Here is a 22016-nt window from a genome sequence, read left to right as displayed (position 1 = left end):
GATAAGCCCTTAGAGAACCCCTCATTTTCAATCAAACCCTCCACATTCTTCACATACGGAAGTGAAGTTGCAACCCTGTATGTTGTCTATAGAAATCCCAAAAGCATCAGAAAAGCCACCAAATGTGCAAAGCCCGTTCCATTTGAACCCCACTTTGATTTGCAAATTTGCTTCAATAGGATTTGATTGAATTCAGTTTGATTGAAGCTTTGCTAAATTTAAGACTATCAGTTGCCACATGAATATTATTGCTGGGAAAGCACTCAAACCCTGCAAAACATGATTTAAAATACAATCAGAAACAGGCTCCCCCCCCCCCAAAAGCTTGTCTATGCTATCTAGTAACATGGAAATGCTTTGAGAATGAGAGAAGAAAACAATGTCTTTGCTGCCATCTATTGCCCTATAAATTGAGGCAAAGCACAGTTAAAAGAACTCCAAAACTCTGTTTATCACCAGTAATAGCTCACAAAGAACTTTAGGGCCTCTTGGGCTTTCAAGTGGGCTATGCAGGGGCTACTTATTTTTCAGTTAATTCATGATGATTCCCCTATTGTCACTTCACTTAAGCAATGAATATTAACATAGAAGTAATAATCAGAAAAGGTAAATCATTTCTAAGTATCATATGCAATTTCTAAATTCACCTAAGAAGTCCTCTGCTTGAGTTACACATCTGGCCACATGTCTTGCACAACATGTATTCCTCCTTCTCCTTTGATGTAAGGAGTCCTGATGCAGCTAAAAAGATCATAGGTTCTACCGCAAGTAATTTTTAAATTATTAGTATTGCTTTAATATATTAGAAAAAAAAGAGGAAATGAAAGACATATGACAAAAGCAAAATGAACTATAATACATATGTTAACCATCCGCTCAGTTTTTAAAAATATATTAAACCCTGATCACCAGAATACTGTTTGGTCTTTCCATTTTATTGATAGAGAGTCCGTTCATGAGCAGAGAGAACATGTTTCATCATTCCATGTCTTTCCACTGTAAAATATGGCTTTATTTTTTGTTTTATTTTTTTAATACTTGGTAGATCCTTCAATGTTCATATTACAAATGTTTGGAGACATAATACAAAATTACATCCACATTTTTAAACCTTACTACTTGTCCCAAAATCATATTAACACATTTATGAAGACAAATTAAAACAAAATAATAGTGGGGCAAATCTATACTATATGTATAAGTACTCCTTCTTTCACTTCTAATATAATAATTTTGAGAACCAGCCTTTTAAAAACATTCTCTGACATGTCCTGTAAACATGAAAAAAATGTTGAATTAATTTCATCTTAAGATCAGAAGAAACACACTTCTTTAAAATTCATCACTTTTGATGTGTTAATATGGGGTATTGCAACTCTTTCTTGCAACATTTTGCAAATAACTAATATCTACTTTAATTTAATGTAAATAAAATTGTGCGTTTTGAATTATCCAGTACATTTTTTGCATTTGAAAATTGCTTACATTTGTAAATATGTTTGCTCTAAGGTCTTTTACATTCCAAATGACAAATGAAGACATCATAGCTTTTTTTCTTTTAAACCTGTAAATCACACACACACACACACACACACACACACACTTTCCATAGATGAAGGAAGGGAGCAGCAGATTCCATCTCTCATTGCCACAACCCCAGATCAATTAAGGAACACCCATCACTACCTTTAACTAAAAATAGAAATGGTGGGAAATCTTGAATACAAGTCCCCCCCTCAATCTTACAAGTTTAACCATTAGCTAAGATACGTATGGGATCCAAGGGAGGAAACAAGAGCTGCCATAACTCTTACAACACTTTTTGTAACAAACAGAACAACTGTGTCTTAAGGCACATTACTTTAGGAAATTTAACTACTACAACATAAGTGAGAGTTCTGATTCCTTAAATTCTAGAACAATGAAAAGGACTTCTGTTATAGATCTCTGCTCATGCCATCTCCCAAAGACCACACTCTTGTCTGGAAGCTATAGTTTCCATTGTCTTTGCTGCTTGCAAAACTTTTAATGGAACGGGTTTTTCTAGCAAAAGAATACTGATTTTATCTTTAATGAGCAACCTATGATTTAGCTTCAGGAAATTGCTTCCTGGTTCTAAACTGCTTGCTAACTGGGACTGCCATACCACTTCAAAAGCTGACAGTGGAGACTGTTCTTGTTAAGTCCAGGGGACAAATCCTAACATGCTGAGAGCTGCTGAGGATGTTAGCAAGGAACCAGACTTGTCTTCTAAAAATGAGGAAGTAGTCAGCTGGGATATTAATGACATCAAACTTCCCAAGGTAGGTGGCTATAACAGAACACTTATTTTATACAAACAGAAATTATTTTTTCCATATTAACTTTTGCAGAAACCATGTTTTATCTTTAGTCATCATTATTACTATTTATTAGTATTATTCCATACAATGCTACATGCATCAGCAGGTGGCAGCACCAGGCTGATCTTGCCTGTGCTTGGACGTTAAGTAGTATTGGACCTGCTTGATATTTGGATGGGAGACTGCCAGGGCTATAGGTTAAAAGTTGAAAACATCTTCAGAGAAGGCAACGGCAAACCACTTCCATTCCGTGGTCAAGAAAATTGCATGGACATCTCCAGGAAATCATTAGCTTGATTCAAAGCAGACTTGACTTTATTGGGGAACATGGGTCTCTGCCCTGAGACTAGCATTGTGGCTGGACTCACATTAAACAAGGCTAAGGAAACCATGATTTAGTCCTATGTGTGACCCAGTAGGAGGACTGATTCATGAACTAAATGGAATTAATTTCTGTGTAGATATGTATAGGATTGTACTATTTTATTTTAAGCTGCATTGGTTTACTGAGTCTACATCCAATCCATTGTCAACATTATTGTTCATAACATAGCATAATACATAATTCAAATTTCCATTAGAAACTTCCGAGGTTCACTGGGAGTTTTGACACTAGTTTTACTGAGAGGTGTACAGAATTCACACTGAGAATTCAATTTAATATGGTGATACCATACTAATTGGTCAAAATGGGCTTGGTAGCTTGTATTCTCATTCCATCAATTGTTGCTGTATTATTGCAACCTATTTTTTCTATTCTTTGACCACATTCCACTGGGCACTTTCCTGCACTGGGTAAGGCCCACTGAAATGCATACGATAGTATCAGTTCTTTTACACTTTAACTATTATTAAAACCAAACAAATAGCCACAAATTAATGGGTATTATTTCTGAGGAAAAATGCCACACGAACTGGCATTTTCCTCTATACATACATAGATTAAAACCATATCTTGCAAGAAGACAATCAGATATATTTGGTAAATCTTGAAGATGGAATGCAATTAACATATTCCTATTGGAGAATATAATTAACATAGCTCTCTCATTCTTAGACATCTTAATATTTAATGGGCTTGAGGTCAGCAAGTAATAATGTATGTATTAAATACAGAAGTCAATAACATAGAAAAACAAAAATAAGACAGCTTAAAACCAGCTTTTGTTCTTGTACCTCCATCTCATGACATTAAAACAACACCAATATTGTGGCTTGAATCTTAATTAATCATCCTTGAAATGGAGCCACTAAAACTGAGGAGATTTTATCTCATCGTGCCTAACTAAATTTCCACTGATTTCAGTGGGCCTGTTCTGAGCATCCAATCCTATTATATATTACTAAAGGTTAAAGGGCTGTGGATGGCAAGTTAATAGCTAAATATTTTCTCTTCCAACCTTTTTCTGTGCTTATGTGTGTCTTCCAGCAAGTCCTCTTCCTGCGTTTGTAACCTAAACTTCTCAAAATCATCTCAGTTGGCATCACAAACTCTGAAATCTGCAGGATGAGGGAAGTAGCTATATTACTTGTTTTTTCTCCATCTCAAGTGTAACATTCTTTGGGTTCCTAACAGGATGTGAAACAGACAGATTGGTTTCAGGAATGGCCAGATTCCTACGTAAAATACATCTATAGCGCAGATGATAAAAATGCTCAGAGGCACCTGAGTAGCTGGGCAATGAGGAACACCAACAATCACAACTCGCGCATATTAAAAAAATCCTGCCTTGGTGTTGTGGTCTGTGATCATGATTGTTCAGCCTCTGATGGAGGGAAGTTGTATCTGAGACCAGCCATATGTGACAAGGCCAGGCAGAAGCAGCAAAGTAAGTATATCAAAGGGACAAGGTTGTTCACTTGTACTCCTTGATTTGGCTTGTGTTACATAGAAAATATACTCAAGGAGCACCCATTATAAGATCCTTTCTACTTGCAATCCAACTAACTTCAGTCACAAGAGTGAATCCAACTCTCCCACCCTTTTTTTAAATTTCTGCAATTTGATGTTAAGCTCACTCAGAAGTCCAGTGGAGATTCCACTGAAATAAATTAACACAAAGTCTTCAGTTCAAGATGATGCACTGAATAGCAGTAGATCACCATGCTGTGGGGTCTTTACCAATTTTAATTCCCAACTGCTAAATGCCCAAATTTCACTGCTTTTGTTATTTCTCTTTACTGGTATTTGGGTTGGGTTTAGCAAGTTAGGGGGTATCGTTTGATTTTTCCTAAGTGGTATCATTTCAAGGCTCTGGTTGACCCAGTGCTGCACTTAGACAAGCAGCAAGGAAATCTCTTGTGAGATACTAAGAGCTGATGGGAGTCTCATGCTTCATATCTAGTAAAGTCACCTGATAATGTTCTCACACAGCTCAATCAATCTCAGTAGCCACAGATTTTGTTTAATCAGCTGTTTCAGCTTGGCAATGTTCTGTGGCTCAAATTCAACTGATTTCAGCAGTGGAAACAGAAGTACCAAAATGTAAGTACAGCCTGCCACATCAAGAGATAACAAAGGTTTTGGAAGGTGGGAATGAAGCACTTTCCACAGTGGTTGCTGACTGGGGAATTTGGGGACCAAAGTCTAGTGAAGATATCCTGAGAGGAGCTTTGACTTCCCCTTCAGGGGAAGTTAGGGGGACACGGACAAGAGGGCAGGTCTTTTGTGGACCCCTGTGGTGGAAGCCTTTAACCTCAGAAGTTCATGCAGCCTCCTTCCTCCTAGTGTTCCTAAGGCAGTTTAAAAAATTCTCTTTTGACTTTTCAATCAGCTGATAGTTTTGGGGCATACATTTTTGGATAATTTTCTTCTTTAATATAGGTTTAGTTGGGGGGGGTTCTTAGAAAAATCTTATTATTATTGCTCTGTTGTTTGCCTCCCAGAGGCTACAGATTGGAGCAGATTACCAAAATAGTTAATAAATAAAATTAAACATAAATAAAAATTAGAAGAGCAGGAGAAACCCTGTTTTTTCTCTGTCTGCAGATTAGCTTTAGAAATCAGAAGAGGTCAGTGGTCCTCTTTCTGTTTCTTCTGTAAAATGCCCATTTCTGTATTTTGTGAAGTTCTGAAGTAGCCTCATTAAGAAGATCTTCTAAATGCACAAGAGAAAATTAAGAAATGCGATCCCATAATTTAAACAATTACACATTTGCCCAATTACTTCAAGAAAAATCCTTAAGGGCCTTTGGTGGTGAGAAGCTGGTAAGAACCATAACAAGGAATTTCATAAAGTTTCCTGACACATATTGGAGACATGCCCATTTGAAGACATAGAAAGACGGGTTAATGGTGAAAGACTTTTCCTTTATTAACACATTCTTCCCCTATGAACACATTCTACTAATATGGAAAGGGGTAAGAGAATTCATGAGTCATTATTTTCTTCAAAGCACTTTTTGGGGGCTATTGTTATTCTTTTGATATTTGTTTTGGTCCATCTCATGAAAGAGTAGGAATGAGAAAGATTTCCAAACCATTGTGCTGATAATTCCATGAGATATCAACTCTCCGAGTCCTATTATCCAATGGACTGAAAACATCCTTCTATTTAAACATTTGGCCCAAGGGTAGGCAACTCTTTTGGATAAGTTACTCATTTGAAATTTAAGAGTGCGTTGAGGCTGTTTCCACAGAACAGCTGTCATGAGAGAGGCTTGCACATTCACAGAGTGATTTCATGCACTGTATACCCTAACCAAAAGGTACACTGGCAAGATTTCTCCCTCCCTCCCTCCCTCCCTCCCTCCCTCCCTTTCATTTTTAGACCAAATGGATACACTTTCAAACAAAGCTCTGTTGTGCAGTCGCAATCTCCCATTTTTATTTTTAAGGATGTCTGTGGGATTCATGTAGGTTCTAAAAGCATTTTTGGAAATAATAGGAGCTGCCATCCATATTCCATATTTCATATATCTATATTCCATATACCTGTTTTAAATATAAGAATCCACATGAAGCAATGGAACAGAACATGAATAATTGCTATAAAATATACTGGTGAAACTTAGAAATTTAAATAGAATAGATGGTGTCAGCAACATCTGAACTGAAGGACCTCCAGGCAGAATATAAGATCCAGGTGAACACATTCACCATTCTTAGCTTATGTGAAAGAGAAATTGAAGAGCTGTGGGAAAGAAAAAAAACATTATGAAAAACAATGCAGAAAAATATTTCAAGGACGAAAAGAGCAAAGTGGTTGTCAAAAGAAGTTATCATAACAGACAAAGAAAGATGGAGGATGAAAGCCTTGGGCAACAAAACAGATGTACCATGGCTGAATGCAGACTCTCAATGTCAAACAAAAAAGGTCAAGAAAAGATATCTCAATCAAGAAAATCAACAAATAGAAGGAAATAACAGAGAAAAGATAATGAGAGCTATTTTTAAGATGACCAAAAAAAAAAAAAAAATCACAGAAAAGTTGACAGCTAAGGTAGGGATACTCAAGAATAATCACAGTAAAGAACTAATCAAAGAAAATGAGGTTCCAGGGAGTTGGAAAGATTATACTGAAAGCCTTCACAAGTGGAGCTGTAGAATATATGCATTCATACAGTTATATACATTCATATATAAAATTATATATCAATTTTAAATATAATTTATTTAAAAGACTTATATGGTTGCCCATCTTATGTATTATGTATCTGAGTGGCTCACATACAATCATGCAAGGGGAGAAAAATGCCACACGAACAGGCAGATTTCAGAAAAAGAAGAGGGACATGAAATCAGATAGCTAACACAGATGTGTGCAGAAGAAGTTAAAAGGGAATTAATTCCAGGAAGGAAGGCAATGACACATTTAGGGCATATCCACACTCCACTCCTGTCCTGCACTGACAGCAGCTTAACTGTAAGCCAGTTTAGTGAAATTCTATCTGATGGAGGGACTTTGGCAATATCTTGCAATGCATTCAGTCTGGACAGCAAGTTACCATGACTTCCCATTGGATAGTTGCCTTGCTGCTGTGCCCTCCCACCTTTCTCTTCCAGAAAAGCAGTGGCCAATCACTTTCCTTCTGCATGTGGGTACTGTGTGTATTCCTAGATAAATATACTTTTATATGGGTATGCATATTATGTGTGTGTGCGCGCACATATCCATGAATACATATGTATACACAGACTAATACACACTTTTCCCTTGACTTTTTAAAAATAAGTTCAGTGATGCACTATTTCATAGTTTTTCAGTCAGTTAAGGTAGAAGGGCTTCACCTACACAGAAAGAAAAAGAGTAATTAAGAAAAAAAAAATCTGCTGCTACTTTCAATTTACAAGGCAAATGTTATATTCCTTATGATATTATAACACACATGATAAAAGCAGTGCTAGAAGACATTAGACACTATGGTAGTCATCAGTCAAAATGGACAGCAGTGTTCAAGGCGACATAAAGGGGGAAAGAACACTTTAAAATTGTAGCAAGAAAATGTGCCCAGAGGTCACATTTGTGATGGGAGGGGGATGCATACAGAGCAGTACAATCCATTCCTGCCCTCCAAAAATGGTTGCTGGTCCCTTCTGGTGAGAGGACCACTAGGCAGTGCAGATAACACCTGAGACAAGATCATGAATGATATTTCTATGACAACAAAGATGAGAATAGCTATGGCAATGGTCTTTCCCGAGGTAACATGGCTATGAAAGCTGGACATGAGAAAACAGTGACAGAAAGAAGACAGAGACCTTTGAACTATGGATTCGAAGATGGTTATTAAGAGTAGTGGAAGAAGAACCAATTGGTCCTGGACAAGCTAAAACTGACTAACTGCTTCCTTGAGACAATGATCAGCAAACAGAAAATCACATATTTTGGGTATCTGATGTTAATGGATGACAGCCCATGCTTGACAAGGTTGAAGGATGTAGAAGGCAGGAAAGTTAACAGAAGAAGTGGATGGATGGGATAGAAAAAACTACTAGAATCTTTTTGGAGGTGCTACAGATTGTTGCTGGGCCTGCCTTTGTTCCTCTAGTCTCCAGGATTTGAGTCTGACTCGATGGCATCTAATTAACTAATCTCCTTCTCTCTCCCCACTTTTCTTTATAGATGTGGTATATGCTTTGCTATATTTGAAAACTATTTTAAAAACGTTAAGTAATGTAGAGCATACCTTTACAAGCTGATGTTTATCGTTAATAGTGTTGTAAAAATATTGCAACGGTAGAGAAAGTCAGATAAAGTAAGTATAGTTTTCAGCTACTAAGTTCTTTTACAAAACAACCTGAGGCAATTTTGGAACGCGGTAAATAGATGCTTTATTAAATATATTTACTTGGGAAAAAATCTGAACGGTAATATTAAGTTAACTTGAGGCTGCAATTGTATGCCCATTTATTTCAAAGAGGTTTCTTTCTGTGTAACGCAATTAGGATTATGTTATGAAATCATGGATAGGTCCTTTACTTAATGAATGTATACCTATTATGATTATTAAAGAATGCATACCTCTAATAATTGAATAGCAAAAGTTACAGTTTTATAGATAAACACACAATCCCATCCTATGCAAGTTTTCTCAAAAGAAAAGTCCTCCTGAGTTCAGTAGGACATTCCCTGTTAAATGGGCACAGGGGTTGACTTTTGGAAAACAAAATCTATAGTTTGTATGGCTAGAACATCCTTTATTTCAAGGAAAAATAGTTAGGATTTCTAAACAAACAAAAGTCAACAACTTTGGGTTTAGTATGTGCTCCTGCAATTCTGTTTATAACCAAGTTCACCTTCTACAAACTGTTAGTTTCTGCTGTTCTAATACCATTTTGAACTTGAAAATAATATTTAGTGAACAGAACAATGGACATTAATGGAAGTAATTCCATTTGTTTCAGTGGGGTTGCTTTTACATGTTGTTAAAATCCAAGGGCCACCTGTGGACTTCTTTTAATCCAATCCCTTGTATACATGAAAAACTGCTCCTGAAATTTAGAAGATGTTCTGAAAGGTATCCTATGCTATATGAAAATCAGAAAGGCCTCTGTACACATGAAAGCACTCTAAGTATGTACAAGTCAAATATCCTGGAAAAAGAATGTTATTGAAATGAATGACACATACTACCAGATAAATATGCTTCCAATCAGAAAACGTTGATCTTTTGCAATGGATAATGACCATTTCTAATTATATTCAATTTTCTTCTTATAAAAACCTTCTCCAACCAGGATACCCTCCAGATATGTAAGTTTCAACTACCAGATTCCCTCACTGCTGGGTATGGTCACTGCTGAAAGTTCTGGGATGTAGTCCACACATCTGGAGAGGATCCAGGTTTGGGAAGTCAGTATTAAATTATGATTCCTAGATTATCATCATGATGATTACTATTATATGGCCTGAAGACAGGATTAATCTATGTTTTGAATGCCAATATTTAGTGGTACATTTACTACAGGGAAACCATGTCCTAATTGTAATGGACCTTTGAAACTTATTCCATGTCGAGGCCATGGTGGATATCCTGTAACAAACTTCTGGAGACATGAAGGACGGTTCATATTTTTTCAGGTTAGTAAAAACAAAAGAAGTATTTAATTTATCAAGAGCAAGGTAGTTCTCATAGACTGATTATATTTTGATGATGAGCAATGCATGATATTGAAAGGGGACCCAAAAAACCCTAATAGGAACAACAATGGAAGAAGACTATGGCCTTTGGGTTCTGCTCAGAAGCTTCCAAAATCTATCTGGTTGGCCACAGTGGGACACCAGATGTGTGGACTCATCAGGTTTTTGTCCATCAAAATGTTCTTAAAGCAGGGGATATTTGGCCTTATGTTCTCATGTGGGGGGTCCAGGAAGCCTTTCTAATTTGAGGCCAGTCTTATACAAGGTGGGTCATACCAGCAACTGCCAAAAGGTTGTTGAAATAAATTACACAAGGCTAGGCCTTCAGTTAAATCCAGGAAAGCTTCTAAACTTCTACCTTTGTTCCTTGATCTGGATAGGCATGACCATTGTGTGCCCCAATTAAATTATTACAGCTCAATCATGTCCTTAATTATTAAAGATAAATTCCATTTGGGTTAAATGGTAGGCACTACAAATTCTTTGGGTCCACACTTCCATCTATAAATCATCAAGGAAAACAAAGATTTGCTCATTTTCCCCTGCAATGAAATATCAGAAACTTACATTAAAATTCAACTACATAAAACACTACATACCACTTTGCATCCTTTACTGAGCTTTCTCTATTGATTTTCAGTGAGTTCATGAAACCAGATTTCTTCCATAACAATTTTCCCAACTTTGAGACTGCAAGGTCCAGAATTCCAAGTCAGTTCAGTGGAGCATAATAATTGGGATTTCTAGGAGCTGTAGTTCTAGAAGGTAGAAGGTGCTAAACTGGATAGACTGCTCATATTTTAAACCTGATTAGATGCTTAGGCATATGATAGGATGGGAGACTTATTTCCAACATGATCCCTGCATCTAAAATTGTATATATTCTTGAAAGAAATGCATCTTAGATCTACTGTTGAACTAAATTGTACCCAAGTGTATTGTCCTATCTAATTTCTGATTTTATTAATTAATTACAAACAAACAGTAACCTGGTCTAGATTAAGTCCACCAAGAATAGAAAGGGGGAAGTCTAATCGTTTATGTAAAAATAACTCACACTTTCTGTGTAATTTTGAAAACTCCATGTATTTTTAATAGTTTTTTTTAACCCATGTAAACGAAGAGGCTGGTAGAAGATTTCTTTCTCCCCACATATGGTGAAGCTGATCTACATCAGGAAAATATCCTTTCAGTTAAGTAAATAAAATGAAGAACTGGAGTGGATTGACAAACAGCTTATGGATCATTTAGTTTAGTGCACCTAGGCCATTTTGGAATTTATATCCCTTTCACCAGTATGGATTACAGTACATTGTAAAATGTTTTTTTTCTTTATGTTACTATGCCTCTCTTCATTTATTTGTTAAGTCAAAGGGAGCTCATGATCACCCAAGACCAGAAACAAAACTGGAAGCAGAAGCAAGGAGGTCAATACAAAAAGCATATATTTCAACTTCTCCAAGACTGAAGAGGAACAGAGAGATGGAGGTAATCTTTCATTTAATCCAATACTCAAATGCCTACTATTATCACAGATGAAGCTCCTGAAGCTGAGAATACTGCAAGGACTCAACATGTATGGGGTATTCGTTGAAGGTTCAGTTTAGTATAGCCTGAGCACAATTTGCCCTCCCTGGAGTTGTGTCCCTGAATTGGGATGGTTCACTCAGTGGCAATCAAATGACAAGAAGTGGCAACCATTTCTTTATATTGTAATAACTCAAAGATGAGTCAAGCTAAGAGGCAGCACTTAGTCAACTCTGGCTGATCAATCAATCAATCAATCAATCAATCAGTAAATAAAATAACCAAAGTCACACTTAGTATTTACATTGGACACCACCAGGAAATACCAGAACTATCAACTGGGAAGTCAAAAAGCCATTCTGGAAGGAGGCAATGACCAACCACTTCCATATTATTTCCAAGAAACCCAAAAGGACATTTATATGGAATCACTAGGAGTCAAGCTCAAATCAAAGGAGACTTTCCCCATTATAATAAGTTATTATTGAGTTAGCGATGAGCTCCCTTAGAAATGAAGCCACACTTTCATTTACCAACCTTTTCCTGGCTTCTGTTTCCTGGTCTTTTTTTTTAGGGGAGAAGATTTTACATTTTCTCATTAGTCCTACCCAGAAAGATCTTATTGCTTGGTTGAAAAAAATGCAGCAGATGTGGCTATCCAGCACTGAAAAGGACAGAAGCCTGCCTTAAGGCTGAGTTAGATGTAGGGAGAAAATGGAGGAAGCAGGAGAAGTGAGTTAACAGCAAAACTTCCTTAGACTTTTATGGTGAAATTGCCCAGCTTCATTCACAGAACTTTAGCTCAAGAGGATGTGCATGACATTCTAACATATTTTCCCACTATTTCCCCCATTTTTTTCCTTAACACAACATATATTCAAAGATTGTGTAAGACCAAATATCTTTGTATTGACTTTTGGTTTCTGGAAAGTGGAGTGATTTCTATCTGTCTCTTGAACTATTTCCATTTATATAAATAACTCAAGGCAGCTCATAACAACACATCCTTGCTGTAATGCAGTATTGACTCTCTTCCCGAGTTTATTTGTACAGTAACTTAAGCATATAGTGGCCCAGTTGGGATCAAGATCATCATCCGGCAGAGGTGAGTGGGATAATCTTTCATCCTTTTCATCCAGGGACCTTGGTTTGCCAAATTCATTCCCTTCCCCATACAGCTTCTTTTTTTTTTTAAACTCCTTGGTACTAACAGAGATTATTTAAAAATGAATCTGGGGTGGGGGCGGGGGATAATGAATGTTCTAAAACAAGATGGTTAATGAAAAGGATTGAGTAATTTTGATCCTGACTGAATCACTGTGTGCTTACTCTAGAGTAGAAAAGTTCAAAAGCACAGCAATACACAAGAGAACTAGTGGATTGGGCCAAAGACTTCATGGAAGTGGTTGGTAATTTCTGACTTACAAAGGCTTTTTTGAGTCATGTTGCAACTGACCTGGAGTGAAGGAAAAGCCAGAGGATGGGTGCCAGTTATGTGATCAGACACCAGGTGAGGGCACTGACTTCAGACAAGGAAAAAAGGGAAGAAAAACACAGCATCCCAATGGCTCAGGAGAGAGGTGGATAGAATTGGGGGATAAAAATAGAACTGGCACTACTTAGATATTTTTTCAACATTTTCCTTGGAGTGTTACATTGCTTTTCAGCTTTGGAAAGGAAGGGCTGTGCAGTACATGCTACTCATAAAGTGGCTTCCCAAGGGAAGTCTCCGGGAGAGTGATCTGTGTGTCTTGTTCCTACCAAAAGAACTAATTAAAAAATGTACACAACAGTGAGAGATAATTAAGACGATATACACATTTTCTAAAACTGCAAAATTGTAAAATGAGTAAATGAGATTTTTAAAGAAAAACCATTGCTCTAACCCAAACAAAGATCTTTAGTAAATAATAGGGTTAACAGTGCACTATTTGCAGGGTTAGAGTGACCAACATTCCTATAGATACAAGGCTGTATGCACTATTTTCAGGATGAATTAGGACATCGAGGAGGAGAGTTATGCTACTGATCTATAGCCTGATGGGAACTTTGCCACCCATGGCTTCTGCTCTTACCACAGCATTGACTGACTGACTGACTGACTGACTGACTGACTGACTGACTGATTTACACCCATATATATGCTGCCTATTCTAACAACTCTTTTGTAACTATCCTGCTTCAGCTGAAGGCTGGACTGAAATCACTTAGATAAGCTCACAAGGAAATCCAAGAACCAAGAAAAATACTTTATTGCAGAAAGTTGAAAGCCTGTACCAAAACCATGTCAGCAACTGAAGTTATTCACAAACTGCTCTTATTTAAATAAGAGAAGGTTCAATCTTCCACATTTAGTTTTTTATCTTGCCCTTCCTAACGGAGAACATGACTCCCTCTTTGCGGCAGGTTGGCTTGGTTCCATCTGGCCTTTGTTTTCACAACTGACAGATTTGCTTTTATCTGAGTTTTCACTGACTATGTGAGAATTAACTCTCACAGTAATTTAGATCATTAAAAAGACAGAAAAGTCTAGGAGCAGGATGACTTCACATAATAATTTGAGCAAACACCCAACTTTTAGAATTCAACTATAGTTTTGCTTTCAGAATTAATTGATCTTTAATATAGCTGAATTATATTATGATGGATTTTTCTTAAGTCCCTGACAGGAGAGATGCAAAGTGATGATACTTTACTGTTAATTGTTCCCAAACATGAAGACCAGATATCGCACAGTAACTTCAGTGGATATTTCAGAGAGAATCCGTCTCAAGAGCTAAATAATTGCTTGACTTTTGCCAAAGGCTTCAATTCCGCAATGTCACCCTATCTAACTGAGCACACTCAAGACATGGGCTACAGCAAATACAAGTACAAGCCAGTTGGAAGCAGTGAATATGATTGTGGAGACCCAGTGGAATTGTTAGCATCTGACTGTTCTGAATACGGGGAACCAGAAAGTTGGAATAGAAACCTTGACCTAGGAAGACATCTTCCATCAATGAAATATGGCAGTGGCTGTTCTACATTTCTTGCGGGTCTACCCTGCGAGACACTGTCTTCCTTTAATACAATTGATTTGAGTCCCCAACATGTTCCTAGTAGGTGGGAATCTTCAGTGAAGGTTGGTTACTCCTCATTTAGATCTACTGGAAATATACTTGGGGAAGATAAGTATGAAATCAAAGCACCCCTGTTCTGTCACAGCGGCCATGTCCCTTCCTCCTTTTGCCAGCTGTCTCCAGAAGATCCTTGCCTTATTGGAGACCCAGCCCATCACTATTACCAGAATTCCTTGCCTGTAAAAGGGAATGAGTGGTCTTCCGAGGAAGACAGAAAGTATACAAATCTTGACCACTGCAATTATGAGAAGTTTTTTAACTTCTTTCCTGTACGGTGAAGCTATTTTATCGTGCCCCCCAAGTAGTGAGATAGATTCTCAACTATTGCGAACGTTGTATTGCTACTTGCTTATGGGTATAGGTTAAGTTACATCCAAATATGGGTCTTCTTTTGCATTTTGTTGTTGCATTTCTGGTTTGGTTGTGTTTTGTAATTTGTGAAGCAATTTGTGTCAAGTATTTCATGGCAAATAAATTGGCTTTATTCTGCCTGCACTAGTAGGTAAATTGTGAAATATGCACTGGGAGTACCACTGATTTGACCCACTCCTCTGCATGCTGTGAGCCCAGGTGCTTCACCTATTTGTGTATCCACCGCTTTTTAAAGCTATTTTTTTCTCTGATTTTTCTCAGAATGACAAATAATTTTTAATAAAAATATAGAACTAATTTTATACAGAATGATCATTTGCAAGTAGAGTGTCCTTGGTATATTATTCACTAACATGCCATGTTTACACCTTTTTGCTTTCAGAGGCAAGACATAACCTAATTTCAAAATGGTATTTTCATATTCTGGAATTCCAAATGCTGGTGTTCATTGCCATTTAAAAAACAAAAAAGGCAAATGAGAGATAAAACATGGCATTATGACTTAAAAGGATATTTTTACACTATAATTTATAGATTGTCTATGAAATTGCCATAATAACCTCTGAATATCACACATTAAAACTGTCCTGATACAGGCCAAATTATTTTTAAAAAATGCTCATTTGGAAGTTGATCATTCTTTGTACGCAATAGGAGATTGTTCCTTTGCTTGGAAAGTGGAGACTAAAATGTTGGCAGAGGCAAACATGGTCAAATCAGCCTGTATATTTGTCAGAAAGATATATTGGTAGGCTTTCAACATTTTACATCCTGGAGGAGGCTACAGTCCTTGAACTGCCACACTTTTATCCTTGGGGCCCCAAATAACAAATGGCTGCAGATGTTATCCTGACACACATTGGGTTGGACGCTGCTTACCATGGCATAACATCACTTTTTGCATCTTGAAACATGTTATAGCTAGGAGGAAGCTGGGCAAGCATGTACATGGTTATAAGCATTCAGTTTATCATTCTTGAATGATATATTCCCCTTTTCTACAGGTAGTCTTCAACTTACAACCATTCATTTAACAACTGTTCAAAGTTACAACAGCACTGAAAAAAGTGACTTGCGACTGGTTCTTACACTTACAACCCTCACAGTATCCCCACAGTCATGTGACCAAAATTTGGGTGCTTGGCAACCAGCATGTATTTACAAGGGCTGCAGCGTCCTAGGGACATGTGATTGCCATTTGTGACCTTCCCAGGGGGCTTCCAACAAGCAAAGTCAATGGGGGAAGCTGGATTCGCTTAATGACATGTTGATTCACTTAATGACCACAGCAAAAAAATTGTAAAATCAGGCATGACTCACTTAACGACCACATCACTTGGTGATTGAAGTTCTGGTCCCAATTGTGGTTGTAAATTGAGGACTGCCTGTACGGTAATGTATGTCACTGCCACATAAATGGATAGCAGCATTTTTGGTATGATTTCTAAGTTTAAAATAGAAAACTGTACATACTCAGAGATATAAAAAAGAGCAACGACAAGATTGCTTCGGTTGAATGCTGCACTTGCTCAGGGTTAACCCATGGAGGTTGTGTGCTAGATAAAGATGAAGCGAGCCCTCTTTTTTCTTTTTTCTGACATTTCTCTTTTCATTCCTTCATTCTCTCTTTCTCTTTCTCTCTCTTTCTTTCCCCCGACATAATTTTTTCCCTTCCTAGCAACAGGGTGCAAGGGACAGATATTTCTTCTAAGAAGCCTTAAATGACCCTGCAGAAAGTTTTTGAAATTAAGCCAAAAGCTTCATGCGTACCTAGAGCCGTAGCTGCTCCACTCTGCTTTAACTGACTATTTAGGCCACTGGAACAAGCCATGACAAGGAACGGAATGTTGGGCTCCAGAAGCAACAGTCCGTGTAACCATAAATCCAAGTTCAGTCCTACGAGTACACAGCAAGAGTGTATGAGCTGGCCACGAATCACCTCAGCTAGGCACGGCTACAGAAGGCACATGTTTTTCTTCATCCAGGATGTTTGCATCACCCTGAATCCATAGCTGGTAGTTCCATCAGCCAGAAAAACTTCTGTGTGTGCACTGCTCCTGGAACTGCTGGATGAGACCTCAACAAGAAAGAAAGCATTTTCTGTTTAGACAGGAGGGTGCACTGCTTTGTGAAAGAGCTCCAAAAAGATGCTGCACAAAAACCTTGGTGATGTGATGAATTCTCAACATTTTCAAATGTTTATCTTGGAGTACAGGTATATTAAAATTATTGTTGTTGTTATTTATTAAGTTTATAGACAGCTGCAGTCACCATTGACTCTGAGCGGTCTACATACCCAACTCTATAAATCAGGTTAAAATCATAACAGAAATTACAGTAATGAGATAAGAATAGCAACATAAATACAAAACAGTATAGCTATATTTATCCACTAGGGGACATAATAGTAGAATTGGACAAAGAAGCACACATCATACTGTGAGAGGGAACATTAATATATCCCCGCCCCACGGCTTGCTGGAACAGCCAGGGTTTAGATTCTCGCCTTAGAGCTTCGTCCCATGGACATACATGCATATTACAGTAATCAAGTTTTCAGTTCGTTATATAGTAACCAAGACCTGGTAGATATCCTTTTCTGAAAGTTAGAAAAGAAAAATTGACAGGAACTGGCATGAGAAGGAAGCCTCACCATTTATTCATTTATTCCATTTTAAACTACTCGTGGCCTACTTTTCTATTAAATGGTACTCACTCAAAGTGGAGACCTGGAAAATGGTGAAAGCAGAAACATAACTATCAACAGTATGCCTAGCCTTTTGGACAGCCCATTGTGCGAGCTAACCCAAAAAGAAGAGAGTTGGGTGCTCTGATATAACACAAGTGTAGAAAAGGATCAGAAATAGTGCTTGGGAGCAAAGCAATTAGACTTGCTTTCTTCTACCCGGTGATAAAAATCTAGGACTTTCTACTCTGTTAAGCTTATACTTCTCTGGTGTCATTACTTCATGTTTTCTATATCAGCCCTTTCTGTTTAAAAACAGCCCAATAGAGCACTTGTGGAGCTTCTTCGTGCAAACTGGTTAACACCCCACCCCCAAATAATTTGCAAAAGTGTCTTATGGTAGAACTGCAGTGGCTTCTTGCACGAAGTCATCTTGTTGTGGCTTACTAACATGAGTGGCGGGAATCACACATTTTCTGCCATAATGTGATTTGATGTTGGCTTCATGCAATGTGTAAACCCAGCCATCTGTAGCATAGACCATAAACCATAGTTGAAACATGGTACAGCACACTGTGTAAACCTAATCCATGCCAAGAGTTAACCTGACCATTGTTTTAGAGATAATACTACCCCATTAAGATACAACCAGAGTTAACATATGCACATGCACATACACATATACCCCACATATGTTGGACTGTAACTTCCTTAATCAACAATCAGCACACTGTGTTGTCCAGAATTATTGTATCTGGAAGGTGCTAGGTTGAAAAGATTGCCTCATCATGAGGGGAGAAGAAAAACAGTTTCTTCTAAGCACTGTTAGAGGATCAACCAGTAATTCTGAAGCCAATCAGGTCATCTGTATTCTTTCATGCTGCAAAGGAGGGAGAAATAGGGAATGGCGACCATGGGTGAAGATAAATCAGCAGTGCTCTTTCAGTGGGAGGAGGACCTTGCCTTGCCACCTTCCTGATGAGCTTTGTGGGCAGCTATTTCTACAAGATACTAAAACCAAATCAGTGGTGGCCCCATTGCCATCTGAACCCCAACCCAAAGGCATTTCCTGGTTAGGAGGGAATACTATACAGTCTTGTAAGAAAGGCCACATAAAGAAAGATCTGCTTCTAGGCTGATAATCTAGATATCCCACTCCAAAAGGAAAGGGGAAGGGGAAGGGGAAGGGGAAGGGGAAGGGGAAGGGGAAGGGGAAGGGGAAGGGGAAGGGGAAGGGGAAGGAAAGGAAAAGGAAAAGGAAAAGGAAAAGGAAAAGGAAAAGGAAAAGGAAAAGGAAAAGGAAAAGGAAAAGGAAAAGGAAAAGGAACCTGGTACAGAATTTTCACCTCCTAAATATTGGCAGGACTGGAGCCCTTTGTTTGTTTGTTTCATTGGCTTTAGATGGCACCTGATTCCAAGGTGGCTCTGATCACAAGAAGGATGTTGCTTCCTAAGATTCAGGAAAAGCACTTGGAAGAACCTTTTGAGAAATACCAGGCAGGTTAGAAATTCACTTCCTGATAAGGCATCAGGGCCTCATGCAAACCCCCACCAGCCTTGGGTGTCCCCCCAAAGGCTATCCAGAAGTTGCCACTAGTTATATATAGTATTCTGTTTTTACATGACAGAAAGAGATCATGAAATGCACAGTAGTAATCATGCCAACTGAATTTGATAAACTTTCAATTTAATTTAAATATAAACTAAACTAAATAATTGTATTTCTCCAGTCAATGCCCACCTTTTTGAGGTGTGGTCCCTGGCTAAGTATGGTCCTTACTCCACAAAAGATGCACACATCTAATAAGGATGTGTTGTTGTTGTTGTTGTTATGAGTTAACCTTATTTTTGAACCATCATTGATAGGAATACCCTTGCAGAATTCTTCTGTAGAGAAGAAACTCCTTTCCTAACATGAGTAATATTACATTCCAAAGTCCAAAAGAAAGGATAATAATGAAGACAGGCTGAAGGAACCGTGAATGTTCAGTATGAAGCCAAGAAGACTACACAGGGGACATGATAACCATGTTTAAGTACCTAAGAGAAGCTACAGGGATGATGGGCACAAACTATTTTCCATGGACATAGAAGGTAGAACCAACAATGATGGGTATAAGTGACAGCTACCTAGTTTTCATTTAAATATAAGGAATACTTCCTGATGGTAAGATCTGTACAATAGTGGAATAGTCTACCTATGGAAACTAAAGAGTTTTAAGAATAGACTGTACATTAACCTCCCAAAGATGGTTTAAAGGTTTTCTAGCACATTGCAGAAGGATGGACTAGATATCCTTGTGCTCCCTTCCACTTCTACAATTCTATGATTCTAATAATTTAAATTTTGCTTGTGCAGAACACATCTTAGGCTTTTGGATCCCTTTTGCATGATGTCCTCAAATGTTTTGTCTAAAGCATTTGTTTGATGTATCTGGATTGTTTTTTTTCCTCAACCAGTTACTCTAACTTGTATATTATTTGTAAGTTATTTGGAAAATATCCTTTGTTGCATAATGCACAATCTACCCAATCCATTCTTTCCCTGAGGACAACTGGTCATAAAGAGAAATTAGCGAGGACATAAAATCATTTGTATTTACAGCCTGTAGCTTTCTGTTCTTACTGGCTTAGCACAATCCAAGTTTAGGAATCATCTTTAATTGCAGTATTTGTGTTTACACACTAGTGAGACTCAGGCATTGTTTCCTCAAGTTCTGTGAAGCGGCGCATAAGCTGACAGAGTGAAGTCATGGAAATGAAAGTAGACTGGTCCCTCTGCACTCTAACCTTCCTGGCATGGTTATCCTCTGCTTCGTGGCTAAGTGGAGATTTGGGGCATCCCCTTTTCTTGGCCAGTGCAAAGCTTTGCATCAACCGAGCTCTGAAATATTAAGAACCTTTTGAGTTTAGCAGTCTTCGAGACTTCAGAAGGAAGAGGGAAAAGAAGCTTTGGACATGATCTTGCTGAAAGTAAGCATCCTTAAGTGCAGTTAGTGGGCAACGTTATTGAACACTGAACTCTTCCACATTGGAATCAGGAGAATGTTTTATTGGATGCCAGTTTTTAGCCTGAAGTGTTAAAATGACCATTTTTCATAACTTAGAGATCCTAATCGGGTTAACATTAAAAAAAAATCTGCCTCTAGGAAGAAATTTCACCCTCAAAAAGTATGATAATCATACGCACTTACATTTACTATCCCTTATATATTATCTCATAAAAAGCCTTTTAATTAGAACTCCTTCCAAACAAAGAAGAAAAACCAGATTGAAATCATCCCTGTTTTGTCACATACCCAGGCAAACATTCATCTCTTGTCTTCATATTTTCTTTAGTTTTTCAGGTTTAACTAGATTTTTTCCCAACAATTGTCTTTAAGAAACAATCTTACAGAGAAGAAGAAAGTAATTAAAGTCCTGTGTGTTGTTTGTGCATGTATGTGTATGTGCATACATGCACACATACACAAGTGTGCGTATAGTTAGGGTCACAAATCAACAGTATTTTCCATAACTTCTCCATTTTGACTACTTTTGACTGCTATCTATGGTTGATGAAATCAAAGTATGTAGTGAATTTTTAGTCTACTATTCATCAATCTTCTGCCTGGCTAGAGACAAGATATATTGCAAGCAAATTGCAAACCGTTTCCAGATTTTTTTTTAATCAAAGACAAAATAGAAGTCCTTTGCCGGGGAAGCAGCACATGCATAGATCATTTGGAGAAAGGACATATCTGGAAAGAAAATGATTACAGGCTTCCTTCCTCACCCAATCCCCACTTTCAACTGCAGTCTCTGAGGCTTCTTTTTTATTTAAAAAGGTGTTCAAGTGTATCCAATGTGATGCCTACTTTGCCTTTGCACGTTCACATGCTTTCCACAATTAACTTTGAAAGAAAATGAAAATCTGAATTTGATTGAATTGATCCCTTATTTCAATCATCTTAAATTAACTTGACTGCTCCTATGATTAGAGAAACTAGGTAAGCTTTAGATTCTATCCTTTATCTGTATATAAAAAGAGAATTGTAGAAGAGTACAAAAAGAACTGCTTCAAGGTTAAAATTCTCAGGAGACCATGGCTTGTACCATTAAGACTAATTAAACTCTTCGTAACGGCTTTCTCAGAGCCTGGCAAAGAGGATCGTGATTTACAAAATATTGCAAGCACAGAACATCTGCACATTCCTTCTTTATCAGGAAATTAGGTAGCCCCCAGTGCATCAATGGGTAGCTAGCAAGAGGATGAACAAAGTTACAGATAAATTGGGTGCTGAAGTAGACATACCCAGTTGCCAAGAACAATGTCAAATTCTTAGTTTAATTTATAACCACCAAGCAAGATTCTTCTTTAACCAGAATTCTTGAAAAGGAAAAG

At 37.7% G+C, this 22016-nt stretch overlaps 1 protein-coding gene across 1 annotated transcript; it reads left to right on the top strand.

The window, feature by feature from the left end:
- The first annotated feature begins 2204 nt into the window (after positions 1–2204).
- On the top strand, positions 2205–14852 carry GCM1 (GCM transcription factor 1). The gene is made up of 5 exons (XM_007441561.2): positions 2205–2303; positions 3919–4171; positions 9753–9865; positions 11294–11413; positions 14112–14852. The coding sequence occupies exons 1-5, from the start codon at positions 2205–2207 to the stop codon at positions 14850–14852; spliced, it is 1326 nt and encodes a 441-aa protein (XP_007441623.1).
- Positions 14853–22016: the final 7164 nt, after the last annotated feature.

The sequence above is a fragment of the Python bivittatus genome, unplaced genomic scaffold (assembly GCF_059951505.1).
Source record: "Python bivittatus isolate LINGU-HERP-01145 unplaced genomic scaffold, Pbiv_v1 ctg000020_np1212, whole genome shotgun sequence".
NCBI lineage: Eukaryota > Metazoa > Chordata > Lepidosauria > Squamata > Pythonidae > Python > Python bivittatus.
Note: the sequence above shows the minus strand (reverse complement) of the source record. Positions and strands in the feature narration are given on the sequence as shown.

What these genes read in the sequence shown, in the direction of transcription:
- GCM1 (XM_007441561.2), top strand. Translation starts at nt 2,205, where the DNA reads ATGCTGAGAGCTGCTGAGGATGTTAGCAAGGAACCAGACTTGTCTTCT. An exon ending in ATGACATCAAACTTCCCAAG is followed by an intron (nt 2,304 to 3,918) that starts GTAGGTGGCTAT and finishes GGTTCCTAACAG; the next exon opens with GATGTGAAACAGACAGATTG. An exon ending in GGCCAGGCAGAAGCAGCAAA is followed by an intron (nt 4,172 to 9,752) that starts GTAAGTATATCA and finishes CATTTACTACAG; the next exon opens with GGAAACCATGTCCTAATTGT.